The sequence below is a fragment of the Lepisosteus oculatus genome, chromosome 9 (genome assembly GCF_040954835.1).
Source record: "Lepisosteus oculatus isolate fLepOcu1 chromosome 9, fLepOcu1.hap2, whole genome shotgun sequence".
Taxonomy (NCBI): domain Eukaryota; kingdom Metazoa; phylum Chordata; class Actinopteri; order Semionotiformes; family Lepisosteidae; genus Lepisosteus; species Lepisosteus oculatus.
Window position 1 is genome coordinate 7,278,274 of NC_090704.1, and position 22,458 is coordinate 7,300,731.

At 40.2% G+C, this 22,458-nt stretch overlaps 1 protein-coding gene across 6 annotated transcripts in view; it reads left to right on the forward strand.

Moving 5' to 3' along the window:
• rasal2 (RAS protein activator like 2) overlaps positions 1-22,458 on the forward strand; it is a 106,040-nt gene that overhangs the window by 77,205 nt on the left and 6,377 nt on the right. For 4 of the 6 annotated variants that reach the window (XM_069194053.1, XM_015355850.2, XM_015355853.2 and 1 more), the window contains 13 exons: positions 688-800; positions 7,504-7,657; positions 8,063-8,161; positions 9,312-9,866; positions 10,118-10,262; positions 10,383-10,527; positions 10,899-11,135; positions 11,395-11,596; positions 12,894-13,093; positions 15,279-16,191; positions 19,023-19,154; positions 20,037-20,239; positions 20,608-20,695. In XM_069194053.1, the coding sequence (XP_069050154.1) occupies positions 688-800; positions 7,504-7,657; positions 8,063-8,161; positions 9,312-9,866; positions 10,118-10,262; positions 10,383-10,527; positions 10,899-11,135; positions 11,395-11,596; positions 12,894-13,093; positions 15,279-16,191; positions 19,023-19,154; positions 20,037-20,239; positions 20,608-20,695 (3,186 nt within the window). Of the gene's footprint in view, positions 1-687; positions 801-7,503; positions 7,658-8,062; positions 8,162-9,311; positions 9,867-10,117; positions 10,263-10,382; positions 10,528-10,898; positions 11,136-11,394; positions 11,597-12,893; positions 13,094-15,278; positions 16,192-19,022; positions 19,155-20,036; positions 20,240-20,607; positions 20,696-21,957; positions 21,989-22,458 lie in introns of all 6 variants that reach the window. The other 2 variants (XM_015355852.2, XM_015355851.2) reach the window with 2 other exon arrangements.

Below are 22,458 nucleotides of genomic sequence, written 5' to 3' on the forward strand. Positions count from 1 at the left end.
TGGGAGTTTCAGTTCAATACCTGAGATGTCAGATTCCCAGGAAGCTCTTCATTCAGATAAACAGTATTTCTATTTTGCAGGGTGCTAGGGCAACAGGCTTGAGATGTTAAAGTAACCCTGCGTTTTGAATGAGTTTTTGAGTTTACTCCTCCCCAACACAGACAGGTCTCTAGTAAATAGACCTCTGTGTTTATCCTCATAATCCAGTTTTTCTCTGTGTAAGAGTCTTGCATCACCAAAGTGGTTTAGTCATGGTAATCAAAGACCAGTCAGTACTTTTAAACCTACCTTAATTCCCACAGCATACATTATTTTTCTTTTAACAATTTACTGTTACATTCACTGCAGCTTCAAATATATTCTTGGTTCCCCTCAGCGCAATACAAAATTGAAAAAGCAATGTATTTCTCTGTTTACTACTGCTGTGTGATATGCATAGGAGCATTCTGAAGTGAAATATTGAAAGTATAATAGTCTGATTCTTTTAGAATTTTAATGATTGATTTTACAAGCTCCACAGAGCCCTTCCTCAAGACCAATAGTGAGGCTTTGTCTTCAGAATTACCTTTTATTTGCAGATCGTTTTCACTCTTCTGTCACAGAACCACATTTTATCCCTTAAATTAGCTTCGCTAGCACCTGCAGTGTCGGTCCCATCAGACTCCTTTTCCTTTTCTCATTCCCTAGGGTTTTCTCAGCAAACGACTGAAAGGCTCAATTAAGAGGACGAAGAGTCAGACTAAACTGGATCGGAACACCAGTTTTCGGCTCCCTTCCCTGCGACTGGCTGAGAATGACAGGTGGGATTCTGCCGCTCATCTGCTGTCTGATTGTTTTCAGGATGCGTTACTCGGACCTTAGCACGTGGCAAATGGTCACCTCACTCAGCGGGCATCTTCACTGTGATGCCACTATTGGTGAAAGTCTCTCTCAAGGATATAAAGCAGCTCTCTTCTGTATTGTGATATGTTTTGGAGGAATCTAATCAGTAATAAATATAAACAAGGGTTAAACGTTAATCATTTTCAAGTGGTTTTATGAAAATAGTTCTTCCGACAGCTGGAACTGGAAATTAGACAAAGTTCCTTCTTTTCCTTGTAAGCTTTTTTCAACTCATCAAATAATTAACAAAAAAATTACCTAAAATCACAAAAATGAGTGATCATAAAATGATCACTGGGTTGCAAATTTTGCACTGGGCTCTAAATTCTAGAAATCTGAATGTGTTACGAACTGCTTCATCAGCTGATGTATTTAATTCAACATTGGGTGAAACCTTAATGAACTGATCTCAGTACATAGCCCATTGGACACTCTTGAGCTCCACCTTGTGGAAATCACATTATTTTCACCTGAAAATATTTGCTTAAACCTCCAGATAGAAAAATGGACAGATGTGCTGGAAGAACTAGGCTTTATATTGTATAGATATTTCTATACAATTGTAAGATAACCTTGACAAATACTAAAACATAAAATAGTCATCTTACATTTTTGGATGATTTCTGAATTGTAAATGCTTCACTGGCAAAAACTGGTTTCATAATCCTCCAAATGCCATTGAAAGTCTTTGTCGTTATCATTGTTACGGCCAGTAAACTGAATTATTCTTAATTATAGCTGAAGAGTCACAAATATCTTAAAGATATTAAATAGAAATATTCTGTAGTTTACCTCCTATATCTTCTAGCTTTTCCAAGTGTGTGCTTGGAAAATAATTTTCACATGCAACACCCTTGGTTAATGTCATCTGGCTCCACCCAGTCTGTCCCTTCTCAGTTCACAATACCAGCCCTACCTTAGGATATGAAACCTGAGACAACAGACTAAACCACTCACAGAATTCAGTATAGAGGACAGCATGGTACTGTAAGTGAGCTCTTGATTTACCTGCTTAGGTCAGAGTGTAGAAACGAGTCATGTAGATTTTTTCTACTGCTTAAATATAAAAACTCAGGAAGACGTTTGCAAAATTGCTCTCCATTGCCATGGTTTCAGAATCAGCAAATATGTAAAATCTATAAAAATAGTAGTAATGTGTGTTTTGTGAGGTTCGGGTTTCTTTTTTGGAAGCAACTTATTGTGCAATTTCTCCGTTTCACTTAACAGCTGTTTGATCTTTAAGCAGAACCGAGATTTTGTATCGATTCCTGGAATAAACTGCGAGTTGGTTGATAATAGCATTACTGTAAGCCATGCTGATTCTTTACTGCGAAGTTAATGACTGGATGGAGCATTAAGCACTTTTGTTTTGCAGGAATCCCTAAGATTACGCTTGGCAGACTTTTTCCGACTGTTCAGAGTTTAAGCTGTTGTATACATTAAAAGCATGTACTGCATAAAGTCAGACAAGTATTGCATGATGTTCAAAAATGAAACAAAATGTTTTGGAATGACTGAAGAAATAGAACGAACTAACAACAAAAATAAGTTATTTCATTGTTTTTTTTTTAGGGAACTGGTTTGATGATCACCCGTTAAATAAAATATTAGATATTGTTTGAAATGAAATAGGCAAAGTTACCTGTTTAAGTTCTAACCATGACCAGTATCATTTTAAGGGGCTGCATTTCATATAGATACCAGCAGTCTTTCGAGCTTTCCCTTTGGTTCGAATGGCCTCATTCTTTTGTAAGCCTCCACAGTCGTTGTGTTTTTACTTTTGTTTCTGTTCTGTCGCTTGTCTGCTGGATTCTGGGTAGTGTCCAGCCAGGCTCACATCAGTGGGTGGGTCTTGCTGTGGACAGCAGTAATGTGTTCTACAAAGCAGCCAAGTGCTTGCTCCTGCTGTATAGCACTGAACAAGCCTTAGACATCTGCGTTGTAGTGACTGGCATTACTCCCCTGAGCTTAACCACCACGCGGAGGTCCTTGCGATTTAGTGAAAGTGGGTTTTAAGGTATTATGGGAGAGTAGGGATCATGCTGTGCGTGTGAGTGAACGTGAGTCTTTGTTGTGGGCATGGTCTTTGCTCCATAAAGGGTCAAAGAAAGCATCGGCTGTTAAATGAGGAATATTAACTATGGCTTCCACACTCATTGTAAAAAGGACTCGCGTCAACTACTTATCAAGATCCCTGCGCTTCAGGTAGGTCTGAGCCAAGGTTTCTTTTCAGGTGTATAATGTATGTGCGCAGAATTATTTTTGTTCTGTGGTTTATATTTTCTGTTTTTCTTTAAGTATTTTCTGTTAAATCTAATATCACATGTTTCAGAAACCACAGGCATTTTTTTTAAAAATTGACATCCAGCCAAAAATATGTATCCAGTGTCTGCCAGAGATGTCTTAGTTTGGCAAAATATGGAAGCCACACCTTGAAGAACTGGTCAGCACACGGCTTGCTTGCTTGTGTAAATCAGCAATTCACTGACAAAGTCATGTTTGTAGTCTCTGTAACACCTTTAGATTTTCAGGTGGAAAAGTAGTCATCTTTCTGTTTCTTTAGCTTTTTCAGCTTAAATTGAAAGCAGCTACATGTGCTGGCAGCAATAACCTGTCTAGGGTTTTGTAGAATGCTAGGCCTGTCTAAAGAAAAGGACAATTCTGAGAAATAAATTATCATGCAATGTAATGTTTCTGTTTTTATTCTCTTAAATAAGATACAGAAGGTGGTTAAAATAGTGGTAAATATTCAAGCAAATATTTTATGTGTTTTAAAACAATGTATATTAACCTAGGTGGACTGAATAACCTTTCATTTGCAAGGTTTCTTATGTTCTTAGTAAATTAAAAACAAGGAACTTTTTCAATATCTGGAGACTGATTTTCTGCTATGTTTTATATGGGAATATATTATTAATTTACTAGAAAGCTGTCAGGAAAATAAGGACCATGCTCAGATTTCAGTGAATAGATAATGAGGAGAGAGTTTTCTGTGATTTGATTAGCAGAGTAACAGAATGTTCCGAGAGAGTTTAATGTACATTATGTTGTTTAGCTATTAAGTCTTTGGTGCTGCCCTCTGGTCCATTGTGCTGTAAGACATGGTTTAGCTTTTAGATAAAATGTTTATATTGCTCAAGAGCATTTAGCTAATAAGCTTGAAGTACTTTATGATTTTTTTATGTTGGCTAAAAAATAAAATATTTAAGTAGTTTTCTTGTTCATTTCAAATTCAGACAATGAACGGGACTTAATTTTCCATTCTGTCATTTTACTTTTATGGCTGCAATAGTTAAATGAATGTCATCTCTACAGACTCTTGATTTCCAGTTATCGTGGCTCATTCCTGACCTTGAGGAATCAGTGCAGTGATGGACTAATCCCATCTACATGATTGCTTAATGCCAGGTTTCCCATTTGGCACTTGTGCTGCATTTGTGTTTAGCCAATTGCTTGAGCGATCATACAGGCACTGTGGTCCTACAGTAGCCACATCTGTTTCTTTCAATTGCAGCCGAGTGCAGGTTTTGCCATGTCTCATGTAATGCTGGTCTCCCTCTAATAAGTATCTTTTTGGAGAAAAAAAGACCTACATAAAGAATGTGGCAATGTTCACGCACAAAGGTATGGTTACAAAGCAAGTCTGAAAAAGTACAGTTTTGTTTTGAAAGGTAACAGCTTGAGGTGCACATGTTGTCTGTGGTAGATGTGGCTGAGCATTTCAGACAGACAAATATCCAGGGCAGTTAGGGAGAGAAATGAATTTCCTGGCTCGTCGATATCAGAAGTAGCTCTTTATTTTGCGTGAATGTCTTAATAGAAATAACATTGTTTTTACGTTTGTTTTGTCTGTTTTTTGTGCTTCACGTGCAAGTGAAAAATAAGTGCAACATTTACTTCATGTTTCTAAGATGATGGATGAAGTCAAATTTATCTGAACCTTTCTAGTCTTTTTGTTTGTGTCACTAATGAGAATGTTTGTGTGAGCTTCAACATGACAGTAGAAATAGTAAAAAAATATAAAGAACCTGACACTAATCTCATCCAGCAAGTGGTCACTTCAAATATTGTAATGGTTCTGATACAGTAATATAGCATTTTGCTAAAGCTTGTAAGATTTTCAGTACAAAAGGGAAAGCTTTTGTCAGAATGTTTGTGTTTTATGTCTTGGAGGCCTGACGGATTTATCTATAATGGATGAACCGTCCGAAGCTGGGCTGAAGAAGTCGAGAGTATCCCTAGGTGGCCTGATAATCCAGGATTTTGCAGATTACATTTTCTACATGGACCCTCAGTGCTGTTTGCTTATCTAATCCCATCTGTGGCAGGAAGAGAGAGATGGTAATCTTCTGTCAGGGAGGATGAATCTGAGGGACAGCTAGCAATCGGAAAAATAGTGTACTGTATGTGTGCGTGGGGGGTGGCAGAAAATAGTTTGATAATAAACCATTCCTTTTAAACGGCATTTAGTAGTTTTAAAAAGGTATGCCACTAGTGTGCTCCAGGCATTTGGCAAAACTGCACATCACACCGCACACTACACCAGAAGAATGAATGCCAAAAAGGCACCAATCATTCACTTTAAATTTCCTGAAAATACAGCTTCTCAAAGTAGGGTTGGTAATGGGACCGTAAGTGTTGCAGGTGAGAAAGGTGAGTTGGGAAATATAAAAATAGATGAGTGTACTGTATGTGTGAGAACTGCAATAGTCTGGAACTCGGAAGTACACACCTTATATAGTTCAGGTTGGTAGCTGCGTCAGCATGCGTAGGCTTCAAAGGAACAAGTAATAGGTTTATTCCATGCTGAAAAGAGAAGAAAGTAAACACAACGTTTCGGCCGTGGAGCCTTCTTCAGACTCACACCTGAAGAATGCTCCATGGCCGAAACGTTGTTTTATATATACGTTTGTTCCTTTCTAGCTTTTAACCTGTGTTTCCCCATAGAACAGCAAGGTCTAAGATTATGCCTTTAGACAGCTGTCCCATTATAAGACTCGCATTATAAAAGTGAATTTGATGATATTGTAATCTTATTCAGTTCTGCAACTTTAGCTGAATTGTTTTTCAAGATACTGTATAACCTAAATTAATACACATTTTTCAATCTAAATAAACTGATGAACGAATGAAGACCTAAGGCCTGACTACTTGAAGTGTATCATGAATAAGTCACCATCAGTGGCCACACTTTTATTTTTTATGAATAAGACATCACTTGTGAGTAATGCTGCTTCAGTCTGACAGTGTTCACAATTTATTATTCATTATTCAGTGTATTTGAGAATGCAAACAAATTTTTTTCCAACTGAGTTGGATATTTAAGTATTTACAGCCTATTTTATTATATTCGAAAACATTTCATAGCTTCTCCTAAATGTTTTAACTTCCCCATCCCAAAGTGAATAATTTTTTTTACAAAGTTAAGAGACATGGCAGAAGTTTACAAAAAGCATCTGTAAATGCATCTGTAGCTCTAGTCCCATCTGCCTTGAGAATCTAATCTCCTTGTAGGTCCACTGCTATGGTAACAGCCTCAGGTGGGAGGTTGGTAGGCCAGGCTAGGCCCTTGTTTATTTATGTTACCTGTAAACTGAAGCAGAGGTGCTCCTGATGAGATTCAGAAGAAAACTGAGTCAGTAGTGTAGATTTTTTACTGTTGTTGCTGTCATTGTAAAAGAAGAAAGATGTAGTGATACTCTGTGGAAGACTGACACCATAAGAAACAAGGCATTGCACCGAAAGAGAGGAAAAGTACCATTATTATACAGGGGATGAAATATCGCTATGCTCTGGGGATGCTCTGTGAAGTGGCTATTTAAGTGTTTCACGTATGTATCTCATTCTGCTGAAAAGACAATTAGCCATTAATTTTTACTTTAATCCTACGCCTACTTATGTTGTACATCAATAATTTGTTGATAATTTGAAATGTTCCTCTCCAATGGCATTGTTACTAAATCTTCTTGCTTCCCAGTTTCTATTTATCAGAACAAGAATGTTATAAGTGTTTCTTTCTTGCAGTTATGTCAGAGAACATTTTCATGGTAGTTTTGAGTAGTTTACAGTATTTATAAATCTTTTAGGACTTGTTTGATTATGTTTTGAGTACTTATGCAGCTTTTTAGGACATTTTGTATGACACTACTTGATGAATTTGCATTAACGAAGCTATCAGCCAGTCTGAGAAAATGAGAACAAAGTTCTACATCCTAAATGTCATTTGCTTTTGATTTGACCTAATTTATATTATTCTATGATACTTTAGGCCTGAAATCTCTCTTGAGTTTTTACTCAAATTTGTAGACCTAATGACAACAATATAACAAGAAACTACTGTAGGTCAGATGTAATGAATTTGCATACATATTTGCATACATCCTGGACTTTAAAAGATTTAATTTTCTAAATGTTATTTCTAGGTTTAATAGCTGTAGCCCAGAAAAAACATCCTGATTGTGGCCAGGTTCTTTCTGAAGCCTTTAATATGCTTTATCAGCCCATTCCCTTAATGGCAAGATGCTCTGGTTCTGTAGATCGACTGCCATGAGGGAGATGGAAGATGAAGTGTGAAGTGTTATGAAGAAGAGGGAGTTTACAGAGTGTGTGTTTGTGCTCTAGGTCCCGTGGCCTTCCCAAGCTGAAGGAGTCCCGTTCCCATGAGTCTCTGCTGAGCCCAGGCAGTGCCGTCGAAGCCCTTGAGCTAGGAATGGAGGAAGACGTCTTGATCAAACCTCTCCATAGCAGCATTCTGGGACAAGAGTTCTGCTTCGAGGTGATGACTGTTATCGGTTTATTTAGCTGACGCCTTAACCTAGGCAGCTTACGGTGTGTTTTTTAAGTGATGTCAGACTTGGCATAATGTGTATAACAATCATTTTAGTAACCTTTTCTCTCTTTCTGATTTTCCGTTGCCATCACTTCATATTTTTTGAGGCCTAAGTTCTAAATGCACCATTTTCTTAGACTCTGCTGTTAATCATTAGCAAAAGCAACCAGTTATGCAAAACAGGGTGACCTTAAATGGTAATAAAGACATGAATTGCTTGCAAAAGTGTTTTAAGGGTATTACTGTTCTCTTAAGACCATGACACCACCTAAGCCTAAAAATTACTGTAATTTTCGATACTTTACTGGCGTTTAGATCCACTTGCTCATTTTGCATCTGTCTTATATGCAGGTAACCTATTCAGGTGGGAGCAAGTGTTTTAGCTGTTCTTCAGCTGCTGAGAGGGACAAGTGGATGGAAAACCTGAAAAGAACAGTGCAGCCAAACAAGGTAACTGGGCACAAAATAAATGGCATGTTTTAAAACAAGATTTGCCTGTTTTAAAATTTTCACTGCTGAAAAGCAAAAAAATTATTTCATGTTCTCACGTAAAGTAAATCAGACTGATGCTTCCTTTAATGTTTATTCTTTTAGCTGATCTATGCTAAACATAACAAAAAGTATTTCAGTATGCTGGAATAGGATTGTAAAACAACTGATAATGCGTATGACTTTTTCCACTTCCTCTATTAAGATTTAGATGGATTTTAAATTTACTTATCTGTACACCAGGGCGTTTCAGGCTAAGGACAGCTCTCATTTTGTTGAGCTTGAAAAGCAAATTAACTTACTAATTTGGTTTTCCTTAGTGCTGACAGGCTGCCACATATGATGGAGTGTTCCTCAATTTATATTCTGAAAATTTTAATGCACAACAAGGTTTTTAGAAGCCAGAAAAGCATTCTAATAACCTTGGTGCAAAAAACTGAGATGTCCTGAAATGTACACTAATCAAGGTCAGAACATTTAACTTTCTCATTGTGGAATCTTAATGACATAGAAAAAGGGTCTACTTTTGCAGAAATAATACAATCCTAAGCCTTTCAATTCAGAAAAACCTTTGAAGTGTTAATACTTGATACTAAGTTTCCAAAGACATTCTATAAAAATTTGCACTTTTGGTGTATGCTTTAAAATGATGCTATAAGAATCAAATTTCACACTTAACATTACATTGTGTGGAAGCCAGTATTGATCCTTTATCTGCCATTAGTATTTGTCTTTAATGTCTGCTGATGTCTTCAATTAAAATCCTTTTACCATTCCCCAGGATGCAAGAAGAGAAAAAAGCCACGGTTATTATTTTTCATCTTCTTTGCTATTGATTCCACTGTGTAGAAATCTATCAGAAGAAAGCAGAAGAAAAAACTGACTGATACAATGATATAAAGAAGTTTAAGATAATATTTTTTTTAGATTATGCTATTTTATGACCTGGATACAGTTAAAGGGTTGAATATTTTTTTGTTGGCTAGGAGTAGTTGTTGTTGTTCTCTATGTCATACAATATGACTTTTACTGAACATAACTAGGTCTTATTCAGCTTTTCAACTGTGATATTGAGTTACATTAAGTGTTTTTGTTCATCGTGTTTCTTTAGGACAATTGCCGGAGAGCAGAGAATGTACTGCGGTTGTGGATTATAGAAGCCAAGGACCTGCCCCCCAAGAAGAAGTATTTCTGTGAGCTGTGTCTGGATGATGTTCTGTATGCCCGCACCACCAGCAAAACCAAAGCAGACAACCTCTTCTGGGGTGAACACTTTGAATTCTACAGCCTGCCCCTGGTGCGCAGCATCACAGTGCACATTTACAAGGAGGTGGACAAGAAGAAAAAGAAGGATAAGAACAACTATGTGGGGCTAGTCAACATCCCCATGAGCAGTGTGACCGGCCGGCAGTTCATGGAGAAGTGGTACCCAGTCAGCATGCCCACCACCAGCAAGGGGAAGGCAGGCGGACCCTCCATCCGGATTAAGTCACGTTTCCAGACCGTCTCAATCCTCCCTATGGAGCAGTACAAGGAGTTTGCAGAGTTCATCACAAACAACTACACCATGCTGTGCTCTGTCTTGGAGCCAGTCATAAGTGTCAAAAACAAAGAGGAGATGGCCTGTGCTCTGGTTCACATCCTGCAAAGCACAGGAAGGGCTAAGGTAGATAAAACGACTACTTTGAAGGGCTGCACATATTTTATATCAGTCAGATTTTCCTGGCTAATGTTCAGGGACAGATCTAACAATCTTGTTCTACAATTAATTGCAAATCTCTTTTTTCATAGGCTTATGACTTTGTTGCAGGAGTACTTTCTTAATCACAAGCTGAATTTATCGCCTTTGCAAGATTTCAGACTTCAAGAATGGTTGTATGTGATAAAGAGACTCTGCTTCATTGTTTTCTGTGGCAGGACTTCCTTACAGACCTGGTGATGTCTGAGGTTGATCGCTGTGGTGATCATGATGTTCTGATCTTCAGGGAAAATACCCTGGCAACCAAAGCCATTGAGGAGTACCTGAAGCTGGTTGGGCAGAAATACCTCCATGATGCATTGGGTAAGAGCAGCCTTAGAACAGTCATGAAAGGCAGAAACATAGAAAGAACTTAGAAGCCATTAGGACAGAAAGTGTTCTGTTTAGTGTGTGGTTCATTGTAGGTGTTTTGTGGTCTTCCAGGGGAGTTTATCAAAGCTCTGTATGAGTCGGATGAAAACTGTGAGGTGGACCCCAGTAAGTGTTCCAACAGTGAACTTGCAGAGCACCAGAGTAACCTTAAAATGTGCTGCGAGCTGGCTTTCTGCAAGATCATCAACTCTTACTGGTAAGATGACAGGAGCTTCAGATTCGTCATTGTCTTGTATCTCATTTAGACAAAGTGCATAGGTTTTCAGACCACTAGTCTATAGAAGGTGTACAGCAGTACATTCCTTTCTGCAATGCACAATTATGATTTGGCATTTTGTGAAGATGAAAGAAATATCCACTGCCTCTTGCTTTGGCTAAACTTTGTACATGACCATATCGTCCCTGTACAAGGAACCACAGAATTCAAAACATGCTGCACTTAATCAAATTCTCTTGAGACTCACTAAAATAAGAACAAAAAAACTGTACCAATGAACATGCGAATTCTAGAGACAAGGTCAACATCTTCCCTGGTGGGACTGACTGACGGCTTTCTGTATTGGACAGCGTTTTCCCGCGGGAGCTGAAGGAAGTGTTTGCCGCCTGGAAGCAGCAGTGCCTGAACCGGGGGAAGCAGGAGATCAGCGAGCGGCTCATCAGCGCCTCCCTCTTCCTGCGCTTCCTGTGTCCCGCCATCATGTCCCCCAGCCTCTTCAACCTCATGCAGGAGTACCCTGACGACCGCACCTCCCGCACGCTCACGCTCATCGCCAAAGTCATCCAGAACCTCGCCAACTTCGCCAAGTACGTCCCTGCCGACACTCGAACGGACACTTTAATGTCCGATCGCTTATGTTTTTTATACCATTTTAAATGCTAAACTGATCGGCACTGAAGTTTCATTATAGCTGTACCTTCACTGGATGAAGTTGGAGATCTATTGGTATAATCCTGTAACATCCTCTTTTAAAGTCCCGTGGACACCATCTATACAATTTGTGTTTGTGAGTACTATGAGTGTTGGAAATATGGAAACAGCCATCAACTATGTTTTATTTTTTAGGTTTGGTAACAAAGAAGAATACATGGCCTTCATGAATGACTTCTTGGAGCATGAATGGGCTGGGATGAAGAGATTCCTGGTGGAGATCTCGAACCCAGAGACAATATCCAACACGCCAGGGTTCGAGGGTTATATAGACCTGGGCCGGGAGCTCTCTGTATTGCACTCGCTCCTGTGGGAGGTGGTCTCTCAGCTGGATAAGGTACAGGCTGGAGCGAATTGTAGCACTAACATCATATTTTTGGGTGGCTTTAAAAAGCGAAGGAAATCTCCTGGTTCAACCCTTACACATTGCTTTCTGTGTTTGTTTGTGTGGGTGTGAATTTGTCTTCCTTTACTAAAATTCACCTGGATACAGAAAACATTTCAATATGCTGTGGGGAAAATTGAGATATTGTTATACTGTAAATTCTATCAACTTGTACATGTATTCATATCAACCGTGTTCAGTTTGTGAACACTGTGATAAATCCGACCTGAAATAATTGATCAAATAGCACCCTCTTCTGCTCGATCTGCATAATTTAAGTTCCACAGTGTACTGTAATGTTCTAATTAGATTAGTTTCATGTTTTGCAGTTTAGGGATTTGTGTATGAATTTTGTTAATTTAAAATTAGTTACAGTATATTAGACTGCACACTTAAAATTGACTTTTTTTCTCCACATCAATAAGGCTAGATAAAATACACAGTGAACTGAAGTGCATAAATTTGATTTTGAGAGAGAGATGCTTATTTTGTTATAAATAGTAAAAGCTTGATTTCTTTCTTAGGCCGACATTAATTATGAAAACATCATTGCTCAGTACTAGTTACAAATCTATCAAATATGTTCAAGCTATAATGTCCCGCTTGGGGAAATTCGTGAGTTCTAGTATTTTTCTAAAAATCATTAGAATCGCTGATTTATTCTTTGAGGTGTTTTTTTTAATTTGCAGGTTAATGTGCGATGTTTTCTAATTGGCAGATACTATATTGGTGTATTCTGAATCTAAACATTTTGACCACATTGTATTTGGTGCTTCACAACCCCTTACCCAACTTTCCTAATCCCCATCCCGCATTGCTCCTGTACTTGAGAAGCATGTCTGTTCTTGGCACATAATAACCATTTACCCAAAGTTCTTTAGTCGTTTTGTTATTATTCTTGTCATTAGAAGTTTTATTCCTTTTTTAGAATTCATGCTTACCATCTTCTGTTGTAGCTGGCTTTTTGCATGGTGTGTTTTGGTTTGGAATGGCTATAGTTATTTAGAAGCATGTTTTTTTGATTCCTAATTTCTTTTCCTTTTGTTTTTCCTGTTCATACCCCTTCCTTCACCCTGTTCTGCCACTTTGTCCCCCTCCTTTTTTCCACACTGTGTCTCCATGGTTACGCTGCCCTGAACCAATGCATTATGGTACCGCTCGCACGAACCAACCACCAACAATACTCCGCCCTCTACCATCCCATTTGAAAACTGGGGGGATGTTGCTGCCATGGTAACGTGCAACACAGGGTGAAAATTCCTTCCTGCAGGCGACTGTGGCGAAGCTTGGACCACTCCCACGCATTCTGGGTGACATCACCAAGTCTCTGTCAAACCCAACTCCCATCCAGCAACAGCTTAGGCGGTTTCAGGATCATAACTCCTCCCAGAATATCAGTGGCAGTGTCTCTTCAGGATTGCAAAGGATATTTGAGGATCCATCGGACAGGTACTACTTGTCAACCCTCTTAAAAAGGCTTTTCTGTCTCACTGACTGGTTGCAGCTTTGTGAAACAATTTAAAATGTAGTTGTAACTGAAAAGTAGACCACTTTTGCCACTATAAATGAAATTTCAGTTTCCTTCTGGATAGTACAAAGTCCAGCTCTAAACTCTCTGTGGTTCTTACCATGAAGAGATGGAAGCATTTGAGTTAACAGCTTAAATTTTATGTTGGGTGTTTAAAAACATTAATACACTTGGCCACTCACCCTTCATTGAATTGAAGTAAAACTAGTTTTGTAAACAGGATACATTTATGATATACAAGATGATTACATAATTACCTTGAATAAGAAACATTTTGAACTAGTTGGAACGTACCTTTGATCTTTTCACTTCTGTGGTAGTGAGGACTTTCCATTGACTCATAGATTTCCTGTTCTCTACTCCACTGGAATTAAGTTCTTCAAGGGGTGAAGGTAGACCCTAAATGATTTTGGAACTAAATCTTTGAAGAAGATGCCACAAGGTGCATAACAATGAATATTAGAAATTCCAAAAGTAAAACAACTATTGCAATGGAGATAAAAAGAATAACTTATTTGAGTACTATTGTAGAAAATAATAAAAGATGAAGTAAAATGCATCTGAGACAGCATGAGGAAATGTCTTAGATACTAAGCGAGTTTTTCAGGTGTTCACTAAGGAAGAAGGGAATACGATGCCTTAGGTAGTGAATGAAAAACATTTAATAGTTTTAATATAGAAGATATAATATTAATATAAAGAGTTTGGGGTACCAGAAGCATGCAGTCTTTAGAGTGTGATTACCATTTGTACTTGGACAAAATGTCATTCATAAGCTATTGATGCAACTGTTCCAGTTAATACGATAAGTAGTTATCATTAGAAGCGGTAGACATTTGGAAGAAATGCTTTTTTTTGGAATGAGAATTGGTTAATGGAAAACTGTAGATAAGTTTTGATCCCTCAAAATGGGGTGAGGTAATTAGTGGAGTACCTCATGAATCTGTACCATGAAGACGGTTTCCTGGTTTATATCAATGATCACGTTTCTGATATAGTTATAGTTAGTTAACTAGTCAAGTTTGCAAACAATACCAAAATAGGAAGGCTAGCAAACACTATTGAAGCAGCATATTAAATTCATAAACAAGTTTTGATGTTTACAGTGTCACAAACAGACAGTAATAAACTATTCAAAATAGTATTGTTTACACCTCATGTGCATCTTCTAGCCAATGTGATTAAAGTTGTAGAATGCAATAGTTTAGACTATTATGTACAATTCCATTAACTACATCATAACAATGATATTGGTGCTCTGTAATCAGTATAGAGAGAGCAAGCAGATATTTTCCAGGCCATAAAGGAATGTGCTGCACTGACAGTCTGAAGGAACAGAACCCATTTAGTCTTCATCAGATGATTATGTGGGGACCTGATCCAGGTATTCAGTTCATCCTTGGCATTTATGAATGTCATGTCGGTTCATGTCAGATTAATCAGTGAAACTTGAGGCAGAAGACATACTGTAAGTGGAAGCTATATCTGGAAGTATGTTTAAAAATGAGAACGGATAGTACTTTTTACTGAAAGAGTTTTGGGAGTATGGAACAAGCTAACCAGTCATGTTTTTGAAGCAGATGTCCAGGCTTTTTTCAAGAAAGGTCTGATTAGCTGCTAAGTTCCAGCTGGGATAGATGGGCTAAATAGGCCCCTTTTGGGTTTTACATTTTCTTATAAAAGTTATTTGCCCAATGAGTGCAACCTGATCAGTCCCCACAACCCAAGACCTTCATTTGATTTTCTCAGATGTTATCCTCACATTTATAGTCATTCCGGCATGCACAAATGCATTTTTGTGTTTGTAGGTTCATTTCAGTTGACATTCATTATTTACTTCTGTTCCAAATCCTCCATTCTAATGGGAATCCAACCAGGGTGAAAATAAACCCAAAACAACTATTTTTGGCAATTTTAGAATGCTTTTTAATGGTTTTAAAGTCCTTGATGTGGTGAATATCATGATCTGTTGTCCAGGACTTATAAACTTTTAATAAACAGGGAGACTCAGATTTTGTCCACACATTTATAAGCCTGCATGCCTGTGCACATTTACAAAACTCCCCTCCAGCAGGATTTATTTTGACATTTCGTCTCTTGTTGTAGTGATTTGCACAATATGCGGGGTCCTACTCAGGAGCACGCGGACGGACACGTGCGGAGCAAGCACCCTCTCCTGGGGCAGCAGTCCTCCACTCAGAGCATGAGCTTCTCGGACAAGGAGGAGCGAGAGAACCCTCTGCCCAACGGCCGCAGCATATCGCTCATGGATCTGCAGGACCCTCACATAGTCCACAGCGAGAGATTGCCCATCCACGACGTGCCGGCCAGGCTGACGGGCAGCCAGATCTCTATCCACCCACACCCCCACAGCCAGCACCAGTTCTACCCTCAGCTCGCGTCTAAGACGTCCCTGCGCGAGGCCCAGGTCCTGCCCCAGAGCGCTCCTCAGATCCGCCGGCCCCTGCACCCCGCGCTCAGCCAGCAGGGCAGCCTGCAGCCCCTTTCTTTCCAGAACCCCGTCTACCACCTCAGCAACCCCCCGCACCCGGCCTGCGGCCCGGACTCCAGCTCGGAGAACCTCAGCACCGAGAGCTCCCGCAGCCGGAGCAACTCGGAGGACTTCGCGGCCACGGGGAAGCTGAGCGGCCCCTCCAACAGCAGCATGGAGGACTTCAGCCGGCGGAGCACGCAGAGCGAGGACTGCGCCCCCCGCCGGCACGCCCCGCCCGACCGGCTCGCCGCCGCCCAGCCCCCGGCGCTGCCTAGGCAGAACAGCACCGGCACGGCCCAGATCGTGCGGGTCGAGCAGCAGAGCCGCAGCGGGAGCGGGGGGGCCCGGACGCCCCGCTCGCTTCCTCACAGCGCCTCCCTGCGCAGCACGAGCAGCGCAGCGGGGGGCCCCTACAAGCAGGAGCCCTCCCCCCACAACGGCAGCCGTTCGCGGCAGTCCACGTCCTCCAGGGAGAGCCCGGTACCCCGAGCCAGGATGGTCCATAAACAGCAGCCGCCCCAGCAGGTACAGAAACCTCCCTTCACTCTAGAGGGGCCGGTCCGCCGGTTCGTTTCTGATGCTTGTGCAAGCGTTCAGTTCAATTCTTATAATAGAAATAATTGAAAAATACTTGGAAGCTGAGCACTTTTACATGCAAAGACATTCACAAGTTCTGATCAAGAAAATGACTTTTTGCAGCACGTGTCCAAACGCTGGTCTCTGAGACTTAGATAAGATCTGGCATCCAAACAATCCTCTGTAGCTCTCAAGTCTGGCGAGTAGGTAAATCAATGACACTGCTGTTACATTATTGCCTCATAAAACAGCTGGTGTAAGAGCGGTATGACAGCATGCAATGTCCTTCTGGAATGTTGTCATGTCAGGATGAGCTTGCAGAAAGGGTAACAGATGAGCTCACGGTGTAGCCAGGTTGGCATCCTTCACTACAGGAGAACTTCTGTAGCAGCTAGATATTCCTGGTAAGACCATCCCCTTCGATCATGGTGAGATGTCAGGCTATGATCTGGGAAGCCTTGAGCCATATCATAGGGGAACTGTGTCTCTTAAGTTTGGACTAAGTTCGAATAATGGCACAAAGGCACTGTTCTCCCGATCAGCAGGACGTGTTGCTTACTTTTAGTGCTTTCTTGATTTTTTTTATTTTACCATGCTTGACATTTAATAGGTTAAATCACTTAATCCTCTTTGCCCAATAAGGTGATTTAATGCTTATTCACTAGTCAGTTAAGTATTTCACATTGTCAGATGATCAAAATGGTTATCAGTAATGTTTAATCAGTGACAAAACTCCCCCATCTTTATTTTTCTAAACACATACATGCATTGATTGGGTGTAAAATATAAATTTGTTGTTTGTGTGATAAAGAGTTTTCTGTTATTATTTGTCATTCCTCAACTTAGTTGGCACATTTTGCACAAATTGCTATTTAAAGTATTGTTGCCGTCAGCAGTTGGAGTAGCATAAAACATCAATATGTCACAATGCTCAGACATAAGCAGGTAAATGATGAACATTTTGCATCTAATAATTTCCATCAAATTCTGAGGAACTACAATTCATTACAAGGATAAGAGTTATTTAAAGATAGTCATGAAGCAGCAGCTTTAATTTAAAGTTTATATTAACACTAGCGTATATTTACATATTAAAAACATACCATACTACAGTATAGACATTAAAACCTTACAGAAGAATGCTTGGTTGTGGGGATCCACACTAGAAATAGTGAGTCTTTGAGCTATTGTGTCATTTCCTAGTCGAAGATTGTGCTGAGCCCACACTGCTTGATGCTGTTTGTCATTTAATATTAGTTACCCACTGTTACTCACCTCAGTCTACTTTTACCATGACAGTACGTGCTGGAATTTCCATGAGTATTTAAGACCCACTAGGTACAAGTGTAGGGGGTGAGATGTGGGCTTTGTTAGCACTGTAAATAGGTTGGATTTGCTGTAATTTCTTTCCATATTTATTCTTAGTGCCAAGAAAACTTTATGCATGTAGATTTTTAGTAAAATGAAATATATGGATTATAAGAGATAAGGGCACAAACAACAGGGGGTCATTCAGGCCATGTAGCTAAAAGTGGTGAGAAAGTGACAGTTAATGACATGGATTCCCTTTTTACCAGATGTCCCACTGCTTGCTAATTTATTTGGCTTTTATCCAAAGCAACCTACCTTTACACAGCTGGGTAGTTTATTGGATATCTACCTGGGCAATGTACCTTCTCAATGCGACAACAGCAGCTCCACTGGGACTTGAACCTACAACCTTCCAGTTATAAGTTCAGTACCCTTGATTGCTGCCCTGTGCTGCTGCTGCTCCTGCTGCTGCTGAATTGAACATCTGTGGGATCAGCTGGGATGGTGTTTGGAATCATGGCTCAGAATCCAGTGAACAAAGATGCTATCCAAGTTCTGTTGGAGAAATGGGACAGAATCCCACAACACGGCGTGTGAAACCTGGTCCAAAACGTGGTATATGTACAGTCGGTATTGCTTCCCACCGTGACCACAAAGTACCAGCCTGTGACCTTTATAGTAGAAGCCTTGTTGATCAAGCCAGTTGATGACAAATGTTAATCTTGAATTTAATTCATAGAATTTACCTTTGTCTGTTAAAATGTCTATTCATCTAGTAGAAAAAAAAATATTTTCCTGATCACTTTGTGTATTCGTTGGAAGTTATCAATTCTTTCTCTTGATGTTCAGTATAATTTTTTTAATATACTTTTCTGGGCAAAAACATAGGTGCGTTGTGGTGATTAGTATGGAGATATTAATAGTGCAGTTAAGATCTGTTGCGCAAACCATTCAAAATAAACTGCTGTGAATCTGATAGAATTCAGTGGTTAAACTACGTCTTGTGTGGGCTTTCACAGTCCACCTGCCAATAGCTGGGAACACTGTACAGCGTGAGCCTCAGTTAAACCATCAGGGAAATGTTTATGTATTCGTGACAATATCTTTCCCTTTCACCCTGGTGCCCATAATGAGTCAGTGTCTTTCTGTGGGTTCTGTAAACTTCCCCCCAAAAAGGAATAAACTAATATGCTTCACATCAAAGGATGGAGAAACCACCCACTGTGATATTCTAACTGCTGTGCTTGATACTTTCAATATCAGCTGAGCAGAAGGTATAGAACCTCCTACGAATTGATGTCAGTTTTGTGGCTCACTGTAAACTCACGAAAGACGCCACATGCCTCACGTGATTGTCTAGTAGGCTTTGACTTATAGCCGCGCAGACTGTCAGTAGCAGAGCCCTACTGCAGCAAGAATCCAAGGTTGGTTAGCGCTGACTAGAACGGAGTGCAATGTCCTTGCTTCAGGTGCAGTCCCCTGTCGAGTCCATCACCATGTCTCCTGTGGAGAGGACGGCAGCCTGGGTCCTGAACAACGGCCAGTACGAAGACGAAGATGAGCTGGAACAGAGCAGGGAAGACAGCAAGCATGCAGAAAAGGTAAGAGCTCTTTGAATTCGTTTGCTCACATTTAATTTCGTACATTAGGTGTCTCTAAATAGCAGTCCAGTAATGAAGCCAAGTATCTTTGAAGTGTTTGAAGTACATTGATTGTAAACAGGAGTGCTTGCTACCGGATTTCCCTTTCACTGTTGATAGCTTATTATTTCATCATATAGAAAACTGGCAGTTGTGATTAAAATAACAAAAGCTGGAGTGAGGATTAAGTGCTGATGAGTGCAGCAGTGTTATAGCACTTAATTAGAATACAAGAGGAAGCCCGGCGTTCAACCTGAGAAAGTACATCTTCCTGCAATGGGCTTTTTTTGCGTTTCATTGAGAAGAAAATGAAAGTGTTGAATAGTGGAGACGTTAGTGTTAAAAAAATCATCAGAGCCAAAGAGTTCTCCCAATGTCATAGAGGAGCCCGTGTTGTTCAGTTTAGCTTAACAGCTAATTGGACTTACTTGAAATTAAGGAGGCGCTAAACTTCAAACCTAAGTACATCAGAAAGTCCCAAATGAGAGGAGTCCATTCCATCTGTTGTGGTTCCATTGTTCTTAATAGTACTGTAGATTGTACTGGTTTCACTGGGTACCAACCCCACTGGTGAGGGGCAATTTAAGAAGAATCAATCACAGCTAAGCTTTGCATCTTGGGAAGGTGGGAGCACATTATGTAAACCCACATGAACATGCAAACTCCACACGCACAGGCACTCCCAAGATGGAATGGAAAACAGGGCCCCGGAGCTGTGGGCCACAGGTGCTACCCGCTTTGCCACCCCACAGAGAATCCTAGGCCGAGGAAACCTGTCCATTCCCATTCATGGCACTTCTATGCTGAGTGCGGCGTTCTCTCTCTCTCCCCCCCCTGCGGCAGTACGAGCTGGAGATCTCCAAGCTGAAGGAGCGCCTGCGCGTGTCCAGCCGGCGCCTGGAGGAGTACGAGCGCCGGCTGCTGGCCCAGGAGCAGCAGATGCAGAAGCTCCTGCTGGAGTACAAGACGCGGCTGGAGGACAGCGAGGAGAGGCTGCGGAGGCAGCAGGAGGAGAAGGACTCCCAGATGAAGAGCATCATCTGCAGGTGCCGTCCGGGCCCACGCAGTGTATAGTGTTCCAATTATACATAAGGCTAATGGGTTTTTAATTGCCTTAGATCGATTGTAGGACCTGCCATATGCATTTCAATGGGCTCTTTGCTGTTTGAAACATACAAGTGGAGCCATGCAAACTTGCCTTTTTACTGTTCAAACTGTCTCTTAGCAAATCCTTTTTGTCCACTGGGTGGTGCAAAAGAGCCGATCTTATCCTCCTGTTCTAATACTGAAACGGAGTGAGAGAGGGGTCCGTAGGGTAGTAGCTGAAGTTCACTGTTTGACTGTTTTTGGACTGTGCGTGACGTATGAAATTAAAGCAGCGGGTTTTGAGTAAAGACCAAATTGCATTTTGCAGATTGATGGCCGTGGAAGAGGAGCTGAAAAGAGATCACGCAGAGATGCAGGCAGTCATAGATGCCAAACAGAAAATAATAGATGCCCAGGTAAGAGAAGATAAAATGCATGGAGTGGTGCTGGTGGTGGGGCTATTATCACCCAAAAACTGTTATGAAGCCTTCTTTATGAAAATATTTTGCGCTGTGCTGTGACATTTTAATGGCTCAGGTAGCTACATTTCCAAAAGGGACTTAAATTATGCAGAATTTCAGAATTCAGATAATTTTTCCAGACATATTTACCTTATTAAAAGTTAGACTTGCAAATAAAATGCAGGCCATGCCCGCCGTTTTCATTTGTTTAAATTTCATATTGCCTATATTTGGTTAGATATCCAAACAACAAGCTTAAGAGGCATTGTAAATCTTTAAAGTATTTTTTTCTCCGCAGCATGACAAAGCTAGTCTTAAATGATGAAATGCTATTCATGCAGTTTTTCTACTTCTGTTGATATTATAAGAAGATTTATTTCTTTCATTTTATGGGTAATGATTCAGTGATTCAACCCCTTTTTAGGAAAAGCAAACTATAAAAAAATTATAAAAATTGAGATAAAGTAATTACATGCTTCTCAGTCAAATTAGAAAAACAACACATGTTGCACTTTTATTTGTACTCAGAGCCTTGAATGTTGGAAATGGATGCTGAACATCAGCAGCGTTTTCGGTCTTGATGTTTATTGCTAATGATGCCTCTCGAAGCACAGAGAAACAATCCTCACCCTTGAGCCACAGACACTCCTGTCAGGATCCAGCCAGAGTTGTCTCAAAGTGATGCCCCTTTGTCATTTACCTGATTGTTTAGATGCAAATGTGACACATGTAGGCGTGAAGAAAGTAAGTCTCAAGGAGAATTTAGACTTTACAGAAAGATGTGCCCTGGTCTTTCCACTTGCATGTTTTTTTGGATTATACTGTTTTCTGTATTGCTTAACTGTTTTGGTACCTTAGTGTCATAGGATGTGTAGCGAACTGGTAGTTCAGATTCTACTGTAGGTTTTTTTTTCCAATATTTCGAATATTTGTTCCAATATTTCTTTCTGATTATATACAGTATTACTAATGAAATCAGGACTGAGTGGTTCTCTGAAATGTTTGATTGCAGCTCTTGAAAGATTAGTCACACGAGGCATTGCACTTCAGTGCAGTTCTGGCAGTTGACTTTGAAGGGATAATTCTCTAGGTCACCTCTCCCCTGGCAGCATGGCCTGATGATGAGCATGCTCTACAACATGGTCCCCTGCTGATTCTTTTAATAAAAGCTCCATTTTCAGTGCTACATGTGACTTGCTTACTGTGTTGAATTCCAGGTCATTAATCGGGCTGATGTAACGCAAGCAGGCAAGTAGATCGGTTCTCTAGATCAACAGTTGCTAGACATTGGCAAGCGTGCTGGTGTTCTCCACCCATTCCAGCAGCTCTAGTGGACTGTTTCTGACACTGGGGTAGCTAAATCATTGGGATCCCTATTGTTGTACTACAGGCTTATGCATCCAGTGTAATTTGGTTAACGCCAGTTTAAATATCAGCATGCTTTTTTAACTGTCCGTGGAGCTTGCTGAAGTAATCATATTATTTTTAAGATCTTCATATTAAGCTGCTTGATAAAGTCCTACTGAAGCTTTATATAAGGTGTTATCTATGCTAGAGTTTGCATAATCATTTGAGCTGACAGCAGGTATCTCACTTTAAACTTTTGTATAAAGTGCACATTTTTGTTTTGGATTGTTCATACAAAGCCGGAGCATTTGTGTTGTAGCTTTAGCTGTGCTGTTTGGTCCTGTTGGAACACCTGTGGTAGCCCAAAAAAA